General features: G+C 43.0%; 1 protein-coding gene across 11 annotated transcripts in view; it reads left to right on the forward strand.

The window, feature by feature from the left end:
* The window catches only part of PRDM10 (PR/SET domain 10), a gene marked incomplete at both ends in the record, with an annotated part of 54,971 nt that extends 44,368 nt beyond the window's left edge, over window positions 1-10,603 (forward strand). For 8 of the 11 annotated variants that reach the window (XM_079708940.1, XM_079708943.1, XM_079708944.1 and 5 more), the window contains 5 exons: window positions 112-282; window positions 1,518-1,658; window positions 3,629-3,797; window positions 7,631-7,734; window positions 10,406-10,603. In XM_079708940.1, coding sequence (XP_079565066.1) covers window positions 112-282; window positions 1,518-1,658; window positions 3,629-3,797; window positions 7,631-7,734; window positions 10,406-10,603 — 783 coding nt within the window. The remainder of the gene's footprint in view (window positions 1-111; window positions 283-1,517; window positions 1,659-3,628; window positions 3,798-7,630; window positions 7,735-10,405) is intronic. The other 3 variants (XM_079708947.1, XM_079708941.1, XM_079708942.1) reach the window with 2 other exon arrangements.
* Between the last annotated feature and the right edge of the window lie 5,981 nt (window positions 10,604-16,584).

Here is a 16,584-nt window from a genome sequence, read left to right on the forward strand (position 1 = left end):
CCATGATCCCCACCAGTTAGACAAACCAACTTTTTGTAGGATTTCAGAGCACTGAAATAGCTACAAGCAGCAGTGTTATCAGCAGATGTGCTTTTTTTGTGATTTTTGCAGACAACAGACTTGCTAACCCAGGCTATGACGGAACTGTCCCAGACCTTAACGACGGATTACCGAACGCCGCAAGGGGACTACCAGAGAATCCAGTACATTCCTGTGTCGCAGTCTACATCTGGTCTACAGCAGCCTCAGCACATACAGCTTCAAGTGGTGCAGGTGGCCCCGGTACTGTCCTGCGTTTATTTCTCTTTACCTGCGTGAATGCCGTATTGCCACCAGCCAACACAGCAGCTGGGGTCAGCTAAAACACCTAATTCTCAGAGCTGGGACTGGGCCCTACATACTGTGCATGTCAGCTTGGAGTCTAAGGCATTTATAAAGCCCTGGCTGTCGAGGGCTCTGGACTCAGCAGTGTAAGAGATTTCTGTCAACAGTATCCAGAGATTTTCGGCTCCAGTGTATACCACTATCCTGCCCTACTGCAGGGCAGCACTGAGCCTCTTCTGAACCCTTACCCTGGGCACCCAGGTGGACTACTTGGTGAGGAGGCTGTTTGATCAGCCCCTACCCAGGCCTCGAATGACGTCTATCAGTGGGAGGTTGTAAGGAATAATTGTGAATTTTGAATATCGATTAGTACCTTATTAGTAGCAAGTTATAACTGTTCCTTCTACAAGGTAATTAATACCTCATTCTTACTGATTCAGGAGCTAAAAGAAAAAAGTCCTCCCAGAACTATTGTTTCATTTAATTATACTAAGGAAATGTACTCAAGGCACACATAAACAAACGTTTTGCTTTGAAATAAATTGGACTCTGAAAATTTAAAACTAATATGAAAGCAGGAGAGAGGAAGTTGCCACTGTCATTGACTATTCTTTATCTTTTTTTTTTTTTTTTAATAGGAGGGTTCTTCATTTTAGGCTTTGGAGGAATCTATGAATCCCTGAAGTTGTCTGTAAATTATGATATATATGTACATTATTTTAGAAAAGGGGTCTGTACTTTCATCAGATTCTCAGAGTTGTCTGTGATACATAAAAGGTTAGGAATCACTGTTCTAGTGGTTAAGTGTGACAAGCTGACAGCGAATTTTCTCCTTTGATCTCTTTTAACTGATAAAGGGTAGGCCATTAAAATTAGTTGAAACTTAAGGGAAAAAAGATTTTTGATTCCTGAGAGCTTCTCAGTCAGCTTCTTATTAGGAGCTATATTCCCTCATCTCCTCGTCTTCCAGAATGAAATTGCATTACTGTCTTATGGTTAATAAGCATAATTTTTAAAACTAATTTTTTCCCTGATGCTTGCCAGCTTGGCCCCGGTGTGGTTCCTCCGGCAGTGAGCCCCGGCTCTGAAGCCCTGCCTGTTCTGCTGCTGGGATGTTGTTTTAGCTACACCTTTTCTCTGGAAGTCTTTCCTTTAACCTTAATCAGCATGGGTCTGCGTTTCTCCTCCCGCAGGCCACTTCCCCTCACCAGTCCCAGCAGTCCACGGTGGACGTCGCCCAGCTCCACGACCCTCAGACCTACACGCAGCATGCCATCCAGGTGCAACACATCCAGGTCACGGAGCCCCCCGCCCCGGCCGCGCCCGCCTCCCAGGTACGCTGCTCCCACTGACTGCTCCAGGGACTAGTCTCAGGTTCATGTGGCCTCAGGGACCCTGAAGATGTACTAAGAGTGAAGACATGTGATCTTCACACCTGGTCTCCTTGACTATGGAAATGATATCATTATTTTGCGGGCATTTAAAGAGTCTTACCTCTGCCTCCAATTTTTCTGTTGGTATTAGGGATGCACTTCCATTAAGTGCTTAGCTTCCCCTGTCCAGATGGAGCCCTGGGCTCTGATCTCCTAAAGACAACATTGGCCTTTGCTTCCTGTTCTAAATGGCTGTATGACAGTCGGCAATTGCTAGGCTGTTTCTATAATTTTGGAACAGTGACTTTGTGGAGTATTACTATGTTTGTGTGATAGAGACTATCATTGAGATCGCAGAGTTACATCCATTCAAAAATGTTTATTAAATTCTTACTCTTTGCAGGAAACTTTTCTAGGTCTTGCCCTCAAGGACCTTAGAGTCTAGTAGGGATATAACACCTATATATAAGTAAATAGGGCATGAAATGAAGGTATCTGAGCCATAAAGGATGCCTGTAGACCCACCCCTGACATTCCCAGGTTCCAGAGCACAAATGAAGGCCTGCGTACCATCATCCTGAGTAATTAAAAGTTTCAATCAAGTTCACAAATCATTAAATAAACATGTTCTGTCTTCCCTGCTTGACATAGGTACTTTCATAATGATAAAATTGAAAAATATACATAAAGTAACAATGGATACTAAATAACATGGATAGTGCCAATTCAGAATTAAATGCATTTTTCTGCCAAACGCATGGTTGACACTGGCAGCGGCCCGGTATGGGTGGGAGGAATGTAGGAGAAAGGATGTCTCTCTCTCTTTTGCTGGCTCCAATTGCTGTGGAATCCATAGGATAAACATGCACTTTCTCTGCCTTCCTATTTATTGGGGGGTGGGGGGAGGCTTGACATCTGATTGCCCCTCCTCCCCACCCCCCCAATAAGGTTTCTGGTGACTTCTTCCAGCCCAGGACAGGCAGCCTCTATCCACAAGGGGCCGTGAGTTTCCCACCCCCACTAGCTTCACACTTCCAAGTTTCTCAAAGGAACCTGAGGCTGGAGGGCCAGGACAGACTCAGTTCCTTGTCAGGATGAGTTGGCCCAGGGACAGCCGTCCCCAAGCCTGCTTCCCCTTTCTCCTCACTCAGGCTCCTTCCTGCACTCACAGGGCCTGTGTACCACGTGGACACCCCATCCCATGTGTCTCAGCTCCATCCACACCCCTGCAAATGGTGATCCATGGCCACCCCTTTGGTCTCAGGTGCCCGAATACCGTTAGAGGGGCCATATCCAGGAGACAGGACCCCTGCAGGAGGCCAAGCCTAGGGAAGAGACTTGTGCGGGTCCCAGAAGTGGGTGCAGGGCCATTTCCAAGGTCTATGAGGCCTCACGTGAGAAGGGCACAGCTGGAGAAGGGCCAGCCAAGGTCCCTGCAGGGCTCCCTCTTGACTGGGTCTGAGGACCATGTGGATGTGTCATTAGGTTAGCGGAGTACAGGTGAGGGAAAGACGGTATTTAACAGGGAATCAAGGAAAATTTTGTAGAAGTGGTGTTTGAATTAGGTCTTAAAGGAGGGGTATGATTTTGATATGGTAGCTGGGGAGGCATTATGATCTGACCATGCTCTCACTGTGAGTAAAGACACAGAGGTGGGAGATTGTGGTGTATTTGTAAAGATAATTATACTTTCATTCATTTACTTTTATAACAAGCATATGGAAATTAAGTTTTTGGATACCCTTGTAGATAATCCTTTGGAAACTAATTAGGATTTCCTAGTTATGATTGCTTGTCATTAATTCTGTTCTTATTTAAAATATTTCTAGTTTAGCAGTGCTACCTTCAGTGTTACAGTCCCCATGATCACGATGTACTTTCTTCAGTGGCTAGTTGACAGTTTAACGCATCCTGGTCTCTTTTCTCTCCAGGTGGCAGGGCAGCCGCTGAGCCCCTCCCCGCAGCAGTCTCAGCAGGGGCTCAGCCCCTCCCAGGTTGCAGGCAGCTCCTCGCAGGGCCAGGCCCTCCAGCAGCAGACCCAGAGCACCACGGTCCAGCACACGTACCTCCCCAATGCCTGGAATTCCTTCCGCGGCTACTGTAAGTAAGGGTGGCCCTCCTGGGTGCGGGTGGGGAACCTGCAGCCACGGGGAGGAATTTCGTCAGCTTTGTCATCCATTTTCTGGCTTAAAGGATCATTGGCCATTTTCTACACTCTGTAGAACTTGTACTTCAGTGAGTTTCATGGCACAATTCAAGGCGGCGTCTGATTCAGGGCCACCCTGAAATGACATTTTTCCAAGACTTCAGGAATATTGCTGGAGGAAGTGTAGGCAGGTGGTTTAAGTAATAGAGTAGGTGGATTGAGGGTATGAGGTCATGATTCACCTCTTCCACCAATATTTACTGAATATCACTGTGCTAGACCCTGCGTGTACGAAAGATTAATACTGACATTTGTATAAGTAGCACCACACAATAATAATGTTAGCTAGCTTTCATCACGCTCTTACCAGGTGCCAGGAATTATTCTAAACTGCATCTATATCACATCCAGTATTCACAACAACCTCCTAGGAAAGTACAATCGTTACTTGCATTTTACAGATAAGACAATTTAGACACAGTGCAACTCGTCCAAGGAACATAGCTACTAAACGGAGGCCTGGAACCCAGGCAGTCTGGCTCCAGAGTTTACACTGTAAACCAGCCCACTGTGCTGCCCCTCTTAACAAGATAGTCTTGGGCTCATAGAGACCATTATTTCGTGGAGATAGATATATGAGTAGCTGATTTCAAAACCCTGAGGTTAGTGCTACCAGAAGCAGTTTAGCCTGACTGCCAAAGGTCAAACAGGTAAAAAATCTTGGTGGGAACAACAGTCCTGGGTATGAGCTGAAAAGTTTGAGACCGTTATCATTGAAGATCTGGGAGAAACAGTAACAGTTGGAGCTCAGTAGCAGGAGCTAGGAGGAATAAGGGCTGTGTTGATCTCTCTCCTACTACTGATTTCTTTTTTGGGGTCCGTCTCTGCTGTGCTTGATCTTTGGCTGTGTTATGTAGATCTGGTGTGGAGACCAGGCTCAAAGGCTACCATTTAGTTATCTTTACCATCTAGTCTCCTAAATATTGGTGGTCACAATGAGAGCTGAGTCTAGTTTCTGTCAAGGAAGGATTCATCCTCATGATAAATCCCAGTAGAATCCTGGTAAATAGACAGACATTTATACTCAGTTTAATTCCTATGAGAGGAACGTGGAAATGATGCTGACAGCCACTGTAATAATAGTAAGAACTAGCATTCTAACTTGATGAAACAATCTGAAAATTTTTATTAGGAAAAAGTTTTAAATATACAAAAACAGGGAATTCCCTGGTGGTCCAGTTGTTAGGAGTCTGTGCTTTCACTGCTGAGGGCCCGGGTTCAGTCCCTGGTGGGGGAACTAAGATCCTGCAAGTTGCACGGCACGGCCAAAAAAAAATATGTGTGTGTGTGTAATCACACACACACACACACACACACACAAAATAGAACAGTATAATGAGCGCGCCTGTACCCATTATCCAGCTTCAGCAGTTATCATGGCCAGTCTCATCTGATATGTACATGCCGTCATCCTCTCCCAGTCCTCCAACTATGTAATAATTCATATCATTTCATTCATAAATATTTTTAAAAAACCCCCACAACTCTAAGTGTCGTTATCACACCTAAAAATAAATTACAGTAATTCTTTAATACCATCAAATATCCAGTGTTCATATTTCTGTGATCGTCTCATAAATGTCTTTTTTAAAAAATATTTTATTTATTTGTTTATTTGGTCATGCTGGGTCTTAGTTGCGGCAAGCAGGCTCCTTAGTTGCGGCAGGTGGGCTCCTTAGTTGTGGAATGCAAACTCTTAGTTGAGGCATGTGGGCTCTAGTTGCCTGACCAGGGATTGAACCCAGGCCCCCTGCACTGGGAGTGCGGAGTCTTAACCACTGCACCATCGGGGAAGTCCCATAAATGTCTTTTTTTTGGCGGTACGTGGGCCTCTCACTGTTGTGGCCTCTCCCGTTGCGGAGCACAGGCTCCGGACGCGCAGGCTCAGCGGCCATGGCTCACGGGCCCAGCCACTCCGCGGCATGTCGGGTCTTCCCAGACTGGGGCACGAACCCGTGTCCCCTGCATCGGCAGGAGGACTCTCAACCACTGCACCACCAGGGAAGCCCCATAAATGTCTTCTTAATAGCTGTTTTTTCAAATTGGGTTCCAAATAAGGGCCATACATTGCAATCGATTTTACCTTTTTTCTTTTAATACATGTGTTCTCCTTCTCTCTTTTAAGTTGCAATTAACATGTTGAAGAAACTGGGTCATTTGTTTGTAGAGTTCCCCACATTCTGGATTTTGCTGTTGACATCCCTGTATTGTCATTTAAGATGCTTTCCTCTGTCCCTTTTATTTCCTATAGATGGGCAGTTAAACCTAGAGGCTTGATCAGATTCAGGTTGTTTTTTTCCCCAAAAACACTCCATAGCTGTTGGTGTGTGGCTCCATCGGGAGGCACATAATGCTTTTCTGTCTTTTTCCTTTGCTCCACTATTTCAGTAGGGATTTTGCAGAGTTGTCATATTCTATCATTCTTTATACACTTATTGCTAGAAAACTTCCATAATGAAAACAATTTTACCTTAACCGTCAGGTTACTCTGAGGTACAATTTGTACAGGAACGGCAGAATAGATGCTTTAAATACTCGGCTCATCTCCTTTATTTACCAGTTTTCAAAATAATGAGTTGTTTCCTAGTATTATCCAAGGTGACCAATGTCAGGCATGTGTGTTTTAGTATCGCTGGGTACTTATGAATTTCAACCCACTGGATGTGTTTCAAACCATTGTAGTCAGGGCTTCCCTGGTGGCGCAGTGGTTAAGAATCCACCTGCCAATGCAGGGGACAGGGGTTCGAGCCCTGGTCCGGGAAGATCCCACATGCCGCGGAGCAACTAAGCCTGTGTGCCACAACTACTGAACCTGTGCTCTGGAGCCCACGAGCCATAACTACTGAAGCCCGTGCACCTAGAGCCCGTGCTTCACAACAAGAGAAGCCACTGCAATGAGAAGCCCGTGCACTGCAACGAAGAGTAGCCCCCGCTTGCAGCAACTAGCGAAAGCCCATGCACAGAACCGAAGACCCAACGCAGCCAAATATTAAATAAATAAATAAATTTATTTAAAAAAACCAAAACATTGCAGTCATTATCCTTGTTGATGCTCAGATTATCCCATCTTTGGCTAGTGGGAACATCTTTCTGTATCTTTCCCACATGACTCTGTAGTCTTTTATAGTGTCTTACACGCTGGTATGACAACAGATTCCATGCTCACCTTGTACATTTCTGACCCAGGTTTGGAATCAGCCATTTTCCCAAGAAGTCCTGGTTCCTTTGAGTAGAGGATGTGATTTAGAGGCTGTCAACTGGGTGCTAGGGTGAACTCTGTTTTTAATTAGCTTTAATAACATGGTAGTGAAGTAAAATTCATGTTAGACTAAGTTGTGATTGCTAGGCAATAGTGGATACATTGTGCCAGGAATCAAATGTGACTGTAAAAGATAAAGATATTGAGCTAACAGGTGAATCTTTGTAACTTATCTCAAGGTTTTTAAAGTTTTGAATATTTGTCTTTCTGGATATTCAGAAGCCACATTTGAAGGAGATGCACTGATTGTTTCCAACATTTGGTAACTCTCTACTAGCCTCATGTGATCAATTCTTAAACAGAGGTGCTTTCGCTGTATCAAGAAATCATATCAACATAAGACTCTCAGAGCAAGAAAATCCATGGAAAGTGACTCAGTAGGGAATGTGGTCACTGGTTAGGTATTTGTTTCTACAACTTGTATTAAAATCTGAGACCACTGAACTATGGCTCCTTCCTGTTTTTCAGCATCGGAGATTCAGATGATGACGCTCCCCCCGGGACAGTTTGTGATTACAGACAGTGGCGTGGCAACTCCGGTCACCACTGGCCAAGTGAAGGCGGTGACTCCAGTAAGCTGTGCTGCTTGGAGGGTTTTCCTGCTCCCCATGCTGCACCACCCTCCCCCTCCCCCATCTTCTCCCAAACTCTTCACATCTGAGTTAGAGGCACCTCCTCTGTATTCCTATAATTTCTTGTGGTGCTATATTATAGCACAGTTAATTTTTAAAAAAATTTTATTTCTGTTTTACTTTTTTCTTTGAAGTGTAGTTGATATACAATGGTGTGCCAATCTCAGCTATACAGCAAAGTGACTCAATTTTACGCATATATACATTCTTTTTTACATTAAAAATTTCTGTATTTTTTAAAATATTCTTTTCCGTTATGGTTTATCCCAGGAGGTTAGATATAGTTCCCTGTGCTATACAGAAGAACCTTGTTGATTCTCCATTCTAAATGTGATAGTTTGCATCTGCTAACCCCAAACTCTCAATCTGTCTCTCTCCCTCCCCAGCCCCCTTGGCAACCACAAGTCTGTTCTCTACGTCCGTCGGTCTGTTTCTGTTTTGTAGATAGGTTCATTTGTGCCATATTTTAGATTCCACATGTAAGTGATATCATGTGGTATTTGTCTTTCTCTTTCTGACTTACTTCACTTAGTATGATAATCTCTAGTTGCATCCATGTTGCTGCAAATGGCATTATTTCATTCTTTTTCTATGGCTAAGTAGTATTCCATTGTATATATGTACCACATCTTCTCCATCCATTCCTCTGTCTATGGACATTTAGGTTGTTTCCATGTCTTGGCTATTGTGAATAGTGCTGCTATGAACATAGGGGTAGCACAGTTTATTTTAATTATTGGTGTGCTATCTTTTCCCAGTAGGCAATTAATTCCTTGAAACCTAGGTCTTTGTCTTTATCTCTTTATCCTCAGTGCTGTTGCACAGGAGGCCTGGGCTATAGCAAATGCTCAATAAAGATCTATTCAATTAATAACTATAATGAACCTCCTAGATCCGTATACATACATATACATGTAGATAATCATCTTTTTAATGTGTTTCTTAGAAAGTATACGAGTCTTCGTGACTGTTGGTCCTCAACTGGGTTGGGAGAAAATAATATGATGAATCTATTATGGAGCTCTTTTAAATTGTTTTAAACAATTCACCCACCCCAGGTGAAAAACATTGCCATAAATTATTTTGTTATATTTAGGTTAGGCCTATCAATGTTGATTATATCTGCTACCTCTGTTTTTATCTTCACTGGTTTCTTCTGGCCTGCCTCTGGAAGACAGAGTATGTAAATTAAGAAAAATACTCTTAAGTGACTAGGGATATTGAGATGTTCCCAGGGGAAGACTATTTCCCAAGAGGCCTCAAAGAGTAGCAGGGTAGTCTAGTGGCCTCAGAAACCTGATTTATTTATTTATTTTTCAAAGCACACTGAGAGCTCGCCCATTTCTCAGCACATGAATTCACATTAACCAGACTTAGGAGAGATGTATAAATCCAGAGTAACACTATTGTCAATGGAAACAATAACTAATATAAAATGGAATAGTCTCATTGGCATGATCAGTGAAATTTTTTGCTCTTTGTGAGGACTCACTGACTCTACTTTTTTTTGGCCAGGAACCCATTTGGGAAACCGATTATATAGCCAAGGATGTTCCCTTCCATCTGCCACAGTATACATACAAATTTGATGTGCAGTTTTGTTTATAGATTCTCTGAAGCCTACCTATGAACTGCCTAGGTGTCCATGGACCTTTGGTTGAGAACCAGCTCCCTCCTGCTAGAGAAGGACCCACACAGGAAACCAAATCCTGATCAAAGAGTGGCTTGATGAGTGTGGACTCAGAACATACGGCCCTCGATAAATCAAATGGGTATTTGGCTGCGGCTTTCTCTCTGGACAGTGCTTGGAAAGGATGCTGCCCGAGTTTCCTCTGTGACTTCTTTTTTTCTCAGCTTGTGTAGCTGACCAATTCTCCCTCTTACAGACACATTCTTTCTTTAAAAATGTTAATGTAGGGACAGAGTTAGCTGCAGGTCTATGGAGACCTTTTTTTCATGATCAGAGGGAAAATGAAGAAAAATTAAGACAACGTATGTTTTCATAAAGTTAAATTTATTCAATGCAAAAGACTTTTATTCTAAGATTGTGTTCTTCCTATGCTTTTGAGTGTTAAAATGTCTCTCATTTGACACTAGCATTTAAAAAATGATTTTACTTGGCAAAATAAAATTTGGGAACATTTATTCTTACTTTAATTTTGCTGGTCTTTGAAATTCTGAAGTCTGGGAACCACTGATCTTGACTTGGGTGTCATTCTTCCTCTTTAAGGAGTATTTAAATATCTCTCCTTTGATCCATTTTGTATTAATCTTAAACATTGTCAGATAGTCACCTTATTTTATGAATTTCTAAATTCTCAGGGACAATACCATAGCACATTTCCTTTGCCAGGTAGGTTACCATCATGATGCAAATTTCTGTCCCTGAAGTTCCTCACTGTATCATTTGGTACGACGACCAAGGCGTTCCCTTAAGTTACCTTTGTAGTCTGCTTCTCTAAAGGAATTAGGCAAAGTGTCTCCCATAGGTGCCTAGTTTGGTTCCCCATGTAACATTTCTTTGCATATTCCTTCTCCCCACCGTGCCCCCATAACTCTACCCCCCACTTTAGGCCTCAGATTTCTAAAGATCTTTTTCTTCCTGCTCTAGGGTCATTATGTGCTATCAGAAAGTCAATCAGAATTGGAGGAAAAGCAAGCTTCTGCTCTCACTGGTGGAGTCCAGGTTCAGCCAACTGCGCATGGTGACTTGGACCCCCAGACCACCAGCCAACAGCCCACCCAGTACATCATTACAACCACCACCAACGGGAATGGGAGCAGCGAAGTGCACATCACTAAACCTTAACTTCCATCCTTGAGCCAGAATCAAAGAGTCACATCATGTCTTTTCTTATTCATACGTCTGGAACGTCTGGAAGCTTCTGACACTTAGAACTCTTTTTTAAGATTTATCACTCAAGAGTTTGGAAATCACAGGTTTGACGCTTATACATACACTGGGGCTTATTTTGTCAAGGTCATCTTTACCAAATGGACTCTTCAGACCCTAGGAGTTTCTGCCAAGGAATGGAGATCTTTCAGGGGAAAGTAGATTTCAAGACAGAGAAACCTTGCCTTGCTCTTGAGTTGGTTTTTTAACACATAGATAAGCCTTACTTTTCCTTTGTGGAAATATTAAGCAGTGTATTGTGTTTGTACCAAAGGTGGATAAAGGATGTGCCAAGTCCATGGCCACTGGAGTTGTTGATTCCAAGCCATGGCACCAAAGGCGAAGGTGCATTTTATGGGCGTGTATTAGGTCAGAACTGCTTCATCTTGTGAGTTTGCATTCTCAGTAACTTAAAGGGAGCCCACTGAATATGAAAATTAAAATGATGAAGCAAAGGTTTCATCAGTGATGGTCTGAAGGAAAAATTGTTACCTAAATTTTTCTTATTGCTGATTTTTAAAAAAAACTTGCCTTTTTTGGAAAACCGTTGTTGGGCTATTGGTAGTGCTTTCCACAGACCCTGGCCCTCAGTGGACTAGGCCAGAACCTCATGTTCTGATAGATCTTACTTTATTACTCCACAACTGTGGACTCCCTGTACAAGAATAGGATGCTTGGTGTCAACAGAATTTAGACTCCCAGGTTACAGGTTGGTCTCCCATTCTCTGGTTGTACTTGTATGAAGAAGGCGATATTGGAGATGACAGTACCAAGAAAAATTATTGATACTAAAACAACTATATAGAGCATAAAAAGCACTGAGACCTTTTCCTGCCTTTCCTGAAAGGCATTGGTATTACTCATTGGTAAAGGGTGAATCCTTGCTCGTACTAGGTGTACCTGCAACCCTCGCTCACAGCATGCAGTGTATTTTAGTACTTCTAATGCTGTCTTAAAATGAACATTCTTTCAGGTTGGATGGAAAGGTGGTCCTCCTTATTTCTCAACACTTTCAACTTTAAATGTATTGCAATTCGTCTGGACCTTTTGGTAAGATGACCAACTTCACACCTAGGGGAAAAATTAAAATGTGGGGACCATTTATAATATGTTAGAGTAATTATAAGGGATCTGGAAGGAATCCAATCAATATTACATTGTCACTTGGGAGAGGGAGAAAAACTGCCTCAGTGATAGTTTTTCTTATCATTATTCCTGTTTGGGAGTCTTATTAGCTATGAATTCAATGGGGAAAATATTTCCCTTCTTTTTACTGTACATTCCAGTTGTGCACATAAAACACTGCAGAAATCAGTATGTAGTTTAACAACTTTTTGTGACATACTAATACATTTTTAGAATAATTATGGCATGGTAGAATTTATCATTCCAGAACAGAAAGACCTACCTTCAGTTTCAAATGAAGTTAAATAATTTATTTTATTGATATTTCTGGGTAAAAACTGGTTCTATAAATTAAGAAGTATAGTAGCTTCTTTATGGTAAAGATACCTTTTTGAAAAGTAAACAATTCTGTGAAGTAACTTTACTAATATGTAGACTTTGCACTTTATTATTGAGACCTCATTCATTTAGTTATCCCTGACAATTGAGGCACTAAGAGAACTTGAGAGTTACTTGGTAATTGTGTAGAAAATGACAATGGACTCTATATCTTTGGTAACAGAGGTAATGCTGATGTTTTCAATAGAAAATATTGACTCTGTGTCACAATATAGAGATTTTTGAGTCCCAAGGTCCTACAATGTGATGATTATAAATATCCTAGTGTCCAGTCGAGAGAGACTTGCTAGGCAAAGCATATTAGACTTTCCTGAAGGTCCAGTTTAGTTTTTATGACTTAAATTTGGTCCTGTTGATTCCTTTTTAATTTGAACCAGCAAGGTATTCCTCCCTCCCCTCAGGAATAACTTACTGATTAAAATGGAAAACGGTCACTGAATGGAATGTTCATTTTATGCCAGTTATTTCAAGTTTTAAAATACACAGAAGATAAAAAGTATTGCGGAAGGACCTCTGTTTCTTTCCCATCTAAGTTCTTTTTTTTCCCTTTTGTTTTTTTGTCTTTATGTGGAATAAGTAAAGACTCTAAAACTAATTTGTATATTATCAACCAGAGATGCAGGTGTGGCAGTCAAGCCAAACAACATTGCTTTAAGATCAGGTATTCTGTATATTTATTCTAAGGTAATGGCTTTCCAAAAGGACTTGGATTTGAAGAGATGGCAGGTTATAAGCCATCTGAAGACCCAATTTGGAAAAAATGTCTGTAGCCAATGTTTATACTGTGGCCTCGCCTAAGACACACTGGCACTGTAGACTTGGATCAGTGCAGTGTGAGCATTTTGGAGTAGGTTACATAGAGATTTTACATTTTTACTGTTTCATTTGTGCCCACATAATCAGATATTTCATCATGTAAAATTCCTGTTATTCCGGAGAAACCTATTGTTTTGATCTTCTGGAATTGTTTTCTGATTTGGAATTATCCTTTCAAAAAACTCATAAGATATGTAGGGCTAAAAAGCACTTCATGAGATGCTGAAGCTGACCCACAGGTTGAAAATGTTGACCCTATCCTGTTATTTAAATGTGAACATTTACTGTACATTCAGTGAGTTATAGTGTTAATAGTCTTGTGCTACTCAGCAGGTGTAAAAATTAATAAATATTTTTTTTAATAAACATCTTTCTTGTTTGTATGTGTACAAGTTACAAGAGCTTCTGAGATCATTTTTTTTTTTTTTTAATAATACAACTTACATTGTTTTGACTCTTTGGTTCACTCTGGTGTGGTCAGAGACATAAGTCAGGGAATTTATGGATGGTAATATGGAATGATGTTCCCCTCCCCTTTTACTTGGTGGTTTCTAATTCGAGACCCCTCCCAACAATCTAACAGGAACTAGGGGCAGGCACTCAGCCAGCTAGGGAAGAGCGATTGGCTTTATTTGGAAACCACTATTTGCCAACCAGGGAGGAACACCAGCATGACTGACATGTTTCCATCTAGTGGAGAGAACTGAGGATGCTCTCTGCACGACAGGTTGGAAGCAGCCGTGAAAGAAGTTTGAAGCGGTTCTAAGTAAAACCTAGTTTATAAGAAGAAAGCGGCCTAGATTCTTAACGAGAGGAAGATTAATCGAGTTTGATTAAGAAAATGTGTTTCTTCGATGTGTGTACTGTCTTTCCGGACGTCGAGGGTCCAGGGACCGGAGAGAGACGGGAGAGAGAAGTGGGGCCACGCCCGGGTGGGTTGCGGGGCACAGGCTCTGGTTCGCGTTCTCCTCAACGAAACTCGAGAAATCGCAAAATGGGAACTAATAGTGCACACAGCTGTGGTACAAAGACAATGATGGAAAGTGCTCAGCCTGGTGCCTGGAGCAGGCTATGAGATATGCAAACGTTAGCTAATAAAACGGCATTCACTCACTCATGGGCTCCGGAGCCTCAATTCGCGGCCCGGTGACTAGCGACACCACCCTCCGGAAGCTTCTAAGCCAGATGAGACCAACGAGACGCCTGCAAACTGAATCCCAAGGCCCAGCCCGGCAGGCTCACGTCGCTCTAGGTTATGCCCCGCGAGCCCCGCCCCGCTCCCGGCACTTCCAGGCCCCGCCCCGCTCCCGGCACTTCCAGGCCCCGCCCCATGCAGCTCAGGCCCCGCCCCGCAAGCCCCGCCCCTTCCGCCGCCCGAGCCCGGAGCGTGCACGCACCGAGACGCCTTGCGGGAGCGAGCGCGTCCGGGAACCCGCGGGCCGAGAAGCGTAGCGGGTTCGGAGACCCACGCCCGCGGAGCAGGTAAGGACGGGCCGGGGCGGCGAAAGGGTTAAAGTGTTGCCGGGGAGCGGAGGGAGGGAGCGAGCGAGTGTCTGGGTCTCCGAAGGTCACTGCTCCTGTGGGCATGGGACAGGGGAGCGGGCGTGTCGGGAGGCGGGCGGCCCGGGTGGGTGGGTGTTAGAGTTAGGCACGGTGTGGGGGTAGGGGCTGTGGGCGCGGAGGTGCGGTTTAGCGGGGCGGGACCCGGGCCTAGGGTTTGTGAGAGGACGGCTAGGGAGGGGTTTGCAGTTTGGAGCCGGCGGTTGCTCCGGAAGGAGTCTGGGGTTTGGCTTCTGAGTTGGGGAGGGTCCAGGAGTGAAGGTTATCCCAGGTGCAAGGGAAAGGCCGTTGGGAGAGGCCTTCCCGGTCTAGTAAAGATGGACCTCTTTGGTCCAGGACGCCGCAAGACTTAGAAGTCCTTGGCTTCCGGTTTTCAACCTTTTGGAAGCTGCCTGCTTTTTGTATTTTGAGATCCTCTTCAGAATAGTAGCAGCGCACAGGTTGCCCCTCGAATAGATTAAATTTAGCTACACGTTAACTAATTGAAGTGAATTCAGGTGAAGCTAATTGAAGAAACTAGCTGCACTAATTGAAGTAACTAACTTCACTAATTGAAGTGAAGCTAATTGAAGAAACTTGTGAGCAAGTTGTGAAACAGGTGATCCTCCTGAGAGTCAGGTAAAACACTGGCTTTGCTGCTGTTACCCTCTTCTGTGCCAGTTCTGGCTATAAAGAGGACTTTATTCTGAGCATCAGGTTGCATCTACACTTTTTTTCTTTTTAAAAGTTTTGTTAAATGCAAATGCCATGTGCTTTCTTACCTGCAGTCAGTTATTTAGGCACCAGGGGTGTTCAGGATGCGGTACTTCATCATGTGCTGAAGGGTGGTGGGACACAGTTGCTTGGCAACAACGCAGCTGCTTTGAACACTAATCTTTCCACTGTACCTTTACGTAGATCTGACATCTCTTCAAGATAACTTGAAATAATTAGTGCAAACGTGCTTATTTTAGTAGTAATATTACAAGTCTACTCTTTATCATTTGAGAGTTTCAGGATGAGAAGTCATTACATGACTGCATGAAGTTATATAAATGCATCCACCTGGAGGTTATTCATTGCAGGATTCCAGGATTGGAAATAACAGTAGAGAGGACCGGGTCCAGCTCTCCTTCATCTTATATAGATAAGGAAATTGACAGCCCGTGAGGTAAGATTTGGCCAAAGTCACTGAGATAAGGCTAGGAGTTTGGTGTTTTAACTGTTAAATCTGTTTTTTTTTTCTCTCTCTCTCTCTATTTGGTAGAAATCAGAGAGAGAGAATGGTTTTAGCAAATGTTTGTGGAGTTCAGCCTCCCTGTGGCCCTGTTAACTGTGGCTTCAGCTGTGCACCTGATTCCAGCCATCAGCCTTATGAGATGCTCTCTGAAAAAGTTTTCCTATGTAGTTTTCTAAAGGCAGCCAGCAGTGTTTAGTTGTTACAGGAAGGATAAAAATAGCATTTCATCTACGTGGTTTTAAGTATCAGCTGGACCAACTAAAGTGGGTTGGCCGCTGACTTTGCTGGCTGTCCTGGTCAGGTGCTTGAATCCTCCAGAGTTTATGCGGACTGATAAAGTCATATTAAGATGCTTGCTTTTCCTGATTTAAACTGAGAGTTATCCAGGAGTTATTGTATGTAGTGTTAAGAGCATGGGTTTGCAGTCGTGCAGACTTGAGTTTCAGTCCTACCTCTGGGGTTGGGCAAGTTGCTTATCTATTTTGATCCTAGGTTTTAGTATCTGTAGAATAGATGTAATAACCCTATCTTGCACACTTACAAGAATTAAATCAGGTGTATGAAAGGCCTGGCACTTAACAGGCCCTCATTAAATAACTTAGTGTTACTGTCTGAACTTTACTACTCTGGATTTTCAGTGAAATTTCTTTTGTGAAGGAACAACAAAGAATTACTTGCTAAAAAATAAATAAATAAATTATATTAGAGTGAGAGATGATTGGCCTGGGAAGTCTAAATTATGGACTGTGATCTAGTTATTTAATCTTTGAGTCTCATT

This window comes from Hyperoodon ampullatus (genome assembly GCF_949752795.1).
Source record: "Hyperoodon ampullatus genome assembly, chromosome: 7".
NCBI classification, from domain to species: Eukaryota; Metazoa; Chordata; class Mammalia; order Artiodactyla; family Ziphiidae; genus Hyperoodon; species Hyperoodon ampullatus.